This window comes from Cololabis saira, chromosome 5 (genome assembly GCF_033807715.1).
Source record: "Cololabis saira isolate AMF1-May2022 chromosome 5, fColSai1.1, whole genome shotgun sequence".
Classification (NCBI taxonomy): domain Eukaryota; kingdom Metazoa; phylum Chordata; class Actinopteri; order Beloniformes; family Belonidae; genus Cololabis; species Cololabis saira.
Genome location: NC_084591.1, coordinates 36,450,944 through 36,459,964, shown reverse-complemented (window position 1 = coordinate 36,459,964; position 9,021 = coordinate 36,450,944). Strand labels below are relative to the sequence as shown.

Below are 9,021 nucleotides of genomic sequence, written 5' to 3'. Positions count from 1 at the left end.
AAGTGACGTGTCACAGAAGCAGTAGCAGCGCACCGCTCCGCTATTTCCCGTTTAGCCTGGCCGAAACAAGATGACATTATATCATATTATTATATACAAATATTATTATATTAATATTATATAATATTATTATATTAATATTATATAATATTATTATATTAATATTATATAATATTATTATACTTATGACATATATACGTATCACTTAGCAACCAAACACCGCTCATGTCATGTTAATTCTAACCTTATGGCGTGCTTAGATGAAGTCCTGAAATGTGGTGGAGTTTGGAGACTTAGATTATTTAGCATAAAAATACAAAAACACTATCATTCATCTCTTTTCTGGACGCACGATGACATCAAAGGTACGAATACATCGTTTTCAACACTTGAGGTAAGTCCAAAAACACAGCAAAGCATTCTGTCTTCACTCTTAACACCAGCGTCCTGCGCATCCATGCACAGCATGTGTTAAAGTCACGATTTGTTCCAGTAAAAATAAGTTATCCGTTTGATATTTATTAGAAAAATTAAAATAAAATGTTTTTATATACAGTACAAAAAAGGAAAAAAAAACAACAAAAAAACTGTGATGTATGATACAAAAAATACAATTCACAAATATTTGTACATTGGCAGCTGAATTTACAAAAACAAAAACAGAACTTTTACTTGCTGTACAATACATGTCGACGAGAGTCTGAGCCACGCGTACAGAAGGCCTGACTACAGTGGTTCATTAAGAGAGCAGACACCAATACTTACACCGTGGCTTTAATAGTTGTGGCCTCGTCTCAGAGAACCTGCACACATTCGACTAAAACACTACTATTTTGTATTTCTTGTGCACTTGCTGTAGCAAATTCAATATATTTCGGATGACAGCCACTTTACTAAAAGCTGCTGCTTGTGTGTGTTAGTAATAACAGTCGAAGCATGAATCTTTCATACTGCACGAGGGATTACAGGTGACCACCCCTCGCAATCAAAACTCTTTTTTTTGCAGTGCATTTTACAAGAAATGTACCATAATACTTTTCATATTTTCTTTCAAAGTGGTTATTTATGTACTAATGTTTAAGAATAAAATTTCATCCCTGACTGCAGTCGAAGCCATCCGATCAGATAGTGAAGTTAAAGAAAGACCACGTGAGCAGGTGCTCAACTGCGTGGATTCTTGGTTGCGTCATCGTTTCTGAAGGTTGGCCAGTCCTGTCACGGCCGCAGCATCACATCTGACTCTGCAGCACCCCTACCTGGTTAGCTATTGATCTCAAGAGGCACGTCACATTATTATTACATCAGAAGGCATTGTTCGTTTAGACCAAGGCAGATTTGTACTCGCATCTATAACCTGCATTATACTAAGGCTTTCATCATCACGTGCAAATCCCAAGCTTTCTTTTGTCAAGTTGCACACCTTCTCTCAATGCATGAAATTTCATTCTGTAATTCTGAATCAAACTCAAGTAAGACTTGCTATGGTGTACACGGTCATGGTGTCACGTGACCTATACATTTGGCGGTTTATGTGGTACAGTAAACTATTCATTATTTTTGCACAAATAAGAAAAACTAAATGGACATTTCATATGTTTATTACTGAATGAGAATGAAAGTTATTGCTCTGATGGTTGCCTTTAAGACCATTTAAGCAAGCAGAGGCTGTTTTCTCCCTTTCATTGATAACGCTCCACACTTAATATGTCTATCAAAAGTGAGAATATACTGGTGTTTTATTAAAATACCTTTTTTTTTCTTTTTATCATTTCCCTTTGAAAACAGTGCCAGATGTTTAAAACACTAAAGTATGACCTCTAATATCAAATATGTTGCCACCTCATCAGTAAAAGTTTCATCATGCTGCAGTAATTCAACTGCCACAGATGTCCGTGACGATCCTTGACCCCTGTGTCTTGTACGGCCACGAGATCCGTGATCTCCTTCACTAAAACACACCGAAAATGGCTGAACTCTCTTGCATACTTGCGGTTTTTTTTCTTTTTGCAGAGCCACAGACTCTAAAGTCATTCACAGCGCCAGTACCTTTGTGCTTACTCGGTCTCAAGGCGAGGTTTTCTTTACGTTCACCTCACTTCACATTATGTGCTTTGCATAGACTGGCTATCTCACGAAGAACAGCATGATAATACCTGGAATGAGCTTTTTTTTTTTTCTCACATTCAGTTGTAGAAAAGTTCGAATTCAGGCCTCGTTAGAGGAATATTTAAACCCAGAAACAATCCAAATACTTTAAACATACATAACTGTATATTTGCGACTTCATTTAGTGTGTTCTTTGTGTGCTCCTTTTATGAATACATTTCATCTAACGTGTGAATCTAATCTTGTAATTATTCTTATTTTTGCTCTTTCTGTGTTGTAGTTCAGTTTTTGAAAAGACTGGCATGAATGCACGCAGGCTAACCAGGGACATTTTTTTTTTTTTTTTTTTACATCACTGACTTGCTTATGTATACTTTGCTACAGTACGGTACATAGTGCATAGCCTCAGAATGAAAATAAAACATCAGACACCGTGTCGGCGTTAGAGGCAACGTGTTCACCTTTCAAAGCATTACCAGTGTATCGTATGGACGGACGGAGTGGCGGCGCTCCGAAACTGAATCACTACGTGATGCCTGTGATGCCGCCTCTACATCCCTGTGACTTGCATGTGAAAGCGTCATTAGTCTGACAGACTAGAGCCTCTCCGTCTTCAGTGTGACTCAGGTGCACATCAATAAGGGCACGTGAGAGGAAAACAGAATGAAATGCACATCGAACCACAGGGACAAAACTAAAAGGAGGAAAAAGTGCAAAATCCGTGTAAAGAAATGCTTGTCCATGAGAGCGCTTCTTCCCCGTCTTATCATGTTTTGTCTTTCTAAACAAGTGCACTGTTTTCTTTTTGAGTTCACTCCATGCAACATGAAGCCGGCCTCACACTATCGAGTCTTTGATTTCAGAGCCTAGTCTGACTCGTGGCCGCGGGCATGTGGGGGAGATCTCTACGTGGCTCTCTCTCGAGTTCAGAGGCCTCTTCTCAGACTCCGAGAAGCTCTTGCTGTTGTCTGGGGATGAGCACTCGTGCGGCGGAGTGCTGCAGATATAGTTGTCGTTAAGGGTCTGGTACCCTTTGTGATCGGAAACTGACGTCGGAACTGCGTTACCGTTGAGCGGCAGGTTCTCAGCGGTCTTAACAACGATTTTGGGCTTCTTCTGCTGCATGTTTGGGCACTCCCCCTCTTTGAGCATGGACTTCATGTGGTCGCGGTGTCTGTAAATCACGAAAAGGGAGAAAACCACCAGGGAGAATCCGAGCAGGACGCACACCACGATCAGCTCATTCCAGTAGGTCTTGGTGTTGGTCTGCAGCAGCCGGGTTTCCCCCGGCAGGTTGATGGATTCATCCCGGGAGATCTGCGGTGCGCGGGAACGGCCTGCCGGGGTTGTGCTCTCCTGCCTGGCCTCGCCCCTCACGCAGTAGTTTGCCAGCAGCTGTCTGAAGCCTTCCTCCACGGACCAGCACTCGTAGGTGTCCTGCCTGTCCGCCTGAGCCACCACCACCAGGCCTCCCTCCGGGCTGGGGTAATGGAAGTGGCCCGCGTTCTCGCTGAACTCCCACCGACTTTCCGCCAGATTAGAGCGCGGCTTGCAAGGCAGCACTTTGAACGTGTTGGCCGGGATAATGATCACCTGGCACGACGATGCACCTGGAGAAAAGGCGAACCAGAAAACACATTCAGCATGAAATGCATCACATTTGACGCGAGAGAGGACGGCTATCGGGAGAGGAAGTTCTCGTACGTGTAGGTGGAGGTTTACGAAACCGCGGGCTTGGTGCCGTCTTGTTGCAAATAGCTGACGTGTCTGCTTCGTCTACATCCTGCACGCCAGCCCTGAAAGACATGATCGTTAAGGCTGCTTCTGAAACACGACACCTGAAAATTTAACAGAAATGTGAGTAAATGATTGAAAAGTTCATACTTGCTTGCAGGAGAGCTCCTGATATCTACACACTGCCTCTCGCTCCAGGCACAGTACGGATCCCTGGAGAGGATGCACTCCCCACAGCTCTGATAATTAGTGCAGTTGGCTACTGGGACCTCCACCAGTTCAGAGAGAGACGACACATAAAGCTGGCCCTGTGGAGGTGGGAGCAGAGAGCAAGAGGCCCAAATACAGTTAATGGGGGCGTATCTTCAAGCTTTCATCCCTGTATTACTGTAGCCTTAACATGCTGCAGGGTTTTCTCTCAACCATTTTAAATACATGCCAGGATTGAAATCCAGCTGATGAAAAACCCCAGTTGTTTGCAGAACCCTATGAGAGAGAAAGCTGTGTGTAATTAGCTCACTGAACACCGCGTCTGCTCATTAGGCTCTGGCTCCTAATGGCCTGTGGAATCTGTAAACTGCCAATGAACTAATTTGCCGAAGCTTATTGGTTCATGCAGGAAAGCTCCAGGACGACTGCACGTCTCACTTTACCTTTTCAGTGTCCAGCTCAATGTGCTGCACCGGCTGGGAATCCTGGAAGATCACCATTTCCTCAATGATGTGCATCTTGTTTTTGACATTAATGGCTTTATGAAGTCTGCCGTCATCTAGAAAAAGAGGCGGTTCATCAGCAAAAGTGTGACGGAGTGCGGGTTGTTTATGATCGGGAAGGTAGACGGAAGGTGCTGTACCTGTGCCAATGAAGAGCACGTGATACACTTTTTTCGCTGTTTGCACACGGTGGACAGCGATCTGCGTGTAGCGCACGTTACGTTTCAGCAGAAGCGGCTGGCTGCGGATCACGGTGTCCATCAGGAAGTGGTCTTTGACGAAGTTCAGCACCTTGTCTGGCATATGGAGCGAGGAGGAGATGCCCTGCTTCCTGGCAGCATTTGTAATGCACTGTTGAAACAACATAACAAATCACTTTAAAGAAGAAAAAAAAGAAGCAAACTCACACTATATAGAAACTCAAACTGCTGCTCGACTGCGTCTCATAGTTTGACATATTTCAGTGATCCCACTGTGATAAGCCTGCCGGGAAGGAAAAGCAACACTAGTCTGATAAAAATCATGTTTAGGAACAGCAGGTCGATGTCAGTGTCAAATCTCAAGTCACAAGGTGACTGATGTACAGATTTATTTGTTTCTTGAATATGCAACCAAACAGAAAGCCTGAAAGATAAAACTCAGGGGGTCCCTCTATAGGTGTGGACCTTACTTTCCAATATTTACTCTGTTTTGCTTTCTTGTTTGTGCACACTTTTGGTTTAGAGCCTACAACCGCTACATCTTTGGGTGTCCTGAGTTGGAAGAGCTATGGAGCAGGGCTACATGGCCTTCGAATGGAGACTTTTCAAACATAGGGGTACACGGAAAATGAGACACAAATAAATCCCTGCAAAGACGACAGAGCCAGGACAGCGGATCAAAGTTATGATACTTCGGGAGGTTTTTGCTGATAGCATCCAGTAGATAAGGGACACTTCCAAGACATAATCAAAAATCCCTTGAAATTAAACTGAAACTGATATATACTGTATATGCAAAGTTTAGATTAAAATGTTACTTACAAACGTATTTCCAGAGTTGGGTTACATTAACTCTGTTACATTTACTTGAGTACGTTTTGGGAAATTTTGTACTTAGGGTTAGTTTCACTATACTTTTTACTTTTACTTGAGTAGATTTGTGAAGAAGAAACTGTTACTCTTACTCCGCTACATTAGGCTACGTTGAGCTGTTACTTTTGTTTTATCCCTTTTATCCACGTGTCAATCTCATGACATCACTGGGTGATTCTTTGGGAAAAATGTTTGTTTTTGCATGTTTTGTCACATTTACACAGACTCAAACACACACAGAGTTTCTATGAGTTCATGGGCTTGTTCTAGTTCTGCCTGGTTAAAAAAGAAAAGTACAAAGGCTTGAAATTTTGTGCTACTTTTTTTTTTATTCTGTTATTATTTTATTTATTTTATTATTTATTAAATTACTTGAATTTACTTTAATATTATTTTAATTTAAGCTATTTTTTTATGAATTTTAATTAATTTTATTATTTTATTGATTTAGTTTGCCTGAAGATGATTATTTTGTACTTTTGTCTGTTTGAATGGTTGTGTTAAAAAAATAAATGAGACGTTACTCAACAGTTACTCAGTACTTGAGTAGTTTTTTCACCAAGTACTTTTTTACTTAGTAATTATTTGAATGACTACTTTTTACTTTTACTTGAGTCATATTATTCTGAAGTAACAGTACTTTTACGTGAGTACAATTTTTGGCTACTCTACCCACCTCTGCGTATTTCCCGTAATGACATGTTGTATGTTTAGTGAAACAGTCATGCTTCCCAGCACTGAGCAGTAGCTGTGTCTGGCCAGCAGGGGGCAGCAGACATGCACTCACCGCTCCGGGCCGCGGCTCCGGGACCGGGTGGTTGTACGTGTACCACTGCTGGGTCCCTCTGTTCACCTCCCGGTACCGCCCGGCGAAGGCGTTCTCCACCTGCTCCATGGTGAAGGAGCACACTGCAGAGCTGCCAGACGCACCCTTGTACCTTAGGAGTAAAACAGGGAAATGGCTGTAAAACCTCAAAGCAACCCGTTTTTAACCCTATAGGTGTTTCCGGTGGCTCGTGGGCCTTAAGTCTCAGGTAAAGTTCAAACTCGCCGATAAAGCTCCATATTTTTGAGTCTTTTTAAAACTTCTTCTCATTTTTTGCACTTTTTAATTTTGCGTTTGTGCTCGAAAGCAGTTAATTCTGTCAAATCTGAGGTTTAACTTTAAACAAGCATGGTGGGTCCTGAATCCAGACCAGGGGAGAACCCCTGATCTAACAGATTTTACGCACTTTAAATATATATATATATATATATATATATATATATATATATATATATATATATATATATATATATATATATATATATATATTATATATATATTATATATAATTAGTATTTAGAGTTTAAAGGTCTGATGAAGGTTTTCCCAAAAGGCAATTGGCATGTTTATCTGTGTGTGTTGTTTATTTCTTAGTTTTATTTATTTGGTCCAAAAATATCAACAACTTTAAAAAAAAAAACTCAATAAACGTGTAAAAGTCTGCCTGTAAACTTTCCACAGACAACACTAGAACAATTTAATGAATATTCTTTAATAGCTTTAACATTACCTATTTAAGCCAACTCTTTTGCTACATAAGATCACGCACACATGTGAAAGAGCTGAAGCAGCTGATGCTGAGCCTCACCACTGAGATGTGAAGACTCCATAAAACACGGTGTCGTTCCACTCCTCGGGGCTGGGCGTGAGCACGAACATGTCTTGGATGATGTTGAAGGGGAAGCCGTCGTCAGGCAGAGAGCACAAGAGCTGAGCCTTCAGGAAAGTGGTCCACTTCTTCTGCAGCACCCTCTCTCCTCCAATGTCACCCTGCGACACAGTTAGCAGAGATTTGGAGCCTTTTTCAGTGAAAAGATGACATACATCATGTAACGATTTGACATAAGATAAACCGTACATTAGGAAACCAATTCAATTCATTTTGACAGCAAAGGCAGAAATAGTAATAAATTGCTGGTCTGGCGGTGAAGCTGGTTGAATGAAGGAAATGGGAAAACACGAACCATAATGAGTTAAATCAAGTGTGCCTGCCACACAGATGTACCCTGAGGCAGGATGCTTTTAGGCCACGAACACAGTTAACTACATCACCGCAACAACATGGATCAAACACAGTCAGAGCCGCCAGGAGGGCAAGTGCTTTTAAATGAATGAGGAGAAGGAGCGTTGCCCTGACAATGGTGCTGTAACCCGCGCCTCGGAAACAAGCCTTCGGAGTGCTGCGAGTGGCCCGGGACCTCCTCGACACGAGGACTAATTTAGCTGCACGGGATGCATCGCAGGACATCAGCGTGCGGCAGAGGGCTGTGGCATCTTTAAGCCTCTGTGTGAAAGTGATTGTGGTGTATTTTAGACTGGTAAATGATTATATTCCACGGGGAGGTGGAAGGGCGGTGCAGATAAAGAGCTGAAATGAGATGACCACAGTCTGTTTATCACAGATGCAGAGACGGCTGCTGTAAGGTGTTTTAGGACATGCTGTTAAAGGACATAAGAGAAATACTACATGATCAAAATGTCAGAAAACCCTTTAACACGAAACCTGTGTTGAGTCCACTTTAACATCACGTTAATCAGAAGACATGGCAGCACTGGTATAGAAGGGAGATGACGAATGACCAACACTAGGCCTCTGAAACCATTACGTATAGTAGCAGCCCAGGCAGATAATGAGCAACATACATATTCTCCTGTCCCTCTGCCTGAGCCCAGTTTTATAATTTAATGCCACTCTGAGCTTAAACTGACTGCTGAATAATTGAAGCAAATGCATCCCATTCATTAATCCCTTATAAAAGCAATCCCTTGTTCAAAAGGCTGCTCGGAAAGCCGCGGACGGACGCAACAGCCAGGAATGGCTCCTCTCTGGGAAAGTGAGCGGTCCCCGCAAAGCAGAACACGCTTCGCTTTGTTTGTGTCATGCAAAAGATTGTTTAACCCTCCGTAGCTGGTGTCAATGATGCAGGACTAAAGCGGCAAACACCTGAACGCACAAAACAAAGAGTCCAACTGGAGTTAGAGACATGGAGGCAATTTAATTATTCATTTGAGATGGTGTCACTTACAGCAAGATGCCATTTAAAAGCTTTGTTATGTCTTACATGCTACTTAAGTTATTTCCTGTTTTGTAGAACCCCCCCCCCCCAAGATGGCACATTATTGCTAATTTCTCTTTGGGAAACCATGATGAGGGACGAGCCCTTAATTTGAGCGTATGTGAGAAAACCACCATCAATGAGCCCGCGTTTACGAGACTCTGTTGAGAGGAATGTTTCCGTTATAATAAATGTGTGGAAATGCTAAGTGAGTAAATCATTGAATGGAGCAAATATAACCATCCAAGGCGATGGCTGCCGGCTAGTATTTGTCATTTCTTTTAAGAACCAGA

General features: G+C 42.1%; 1 protein-coding gene across 2 annotated transcripts in view; it reads right to left on the bottom strand.

The window, feature by feature from the left end:
* Positions 1-499: 499 nt before the first annotated feature.
* The window catches only part of sema4ba (sema domain, immunoglobulin domain (Ig), transmembrane domain (TM) and short cytoplasmic domain, (semaphorin) 4Ba), a 45,886-nt gene continuing 37,364 nt past the window's right edge, over positions 500-9,021 (bottom strand). For both annotated transcript variants that reach the window (XM_061721884.1, XM_061721885.1), the window contains 7 exons: positions 7,261-7,442; positions 6,414-6,564; positions 4,694-4,904; positions 4,494-4,609; positions 3,991-4,148; positions 3,811-3,902; positions 500-3,716 (listed from right to left, as the gene is read on the bottom strand). In XM_061721884.1, the coding sequence (XP_061577868.1) occupies positions 2,944-3,716; positions 3,811-3,902; positions 3,991-4,148; positions 4,494-4,609; positions 4,694-4,904; positions 6,414-6,564; positions 7,261-7,442 (1,683 nt within the window). In that variant the 3' untranslated portion in view covers positions 500-2,943. The remainder of the gene's footprint in view (positions 3,717-3,810; positions 3,903-3,990; positions 4,149-4,493; positions 4,610-4,693; positions 4,905-6,413; positions 6,565-7,260; positions 7,443-9,021) is intronic.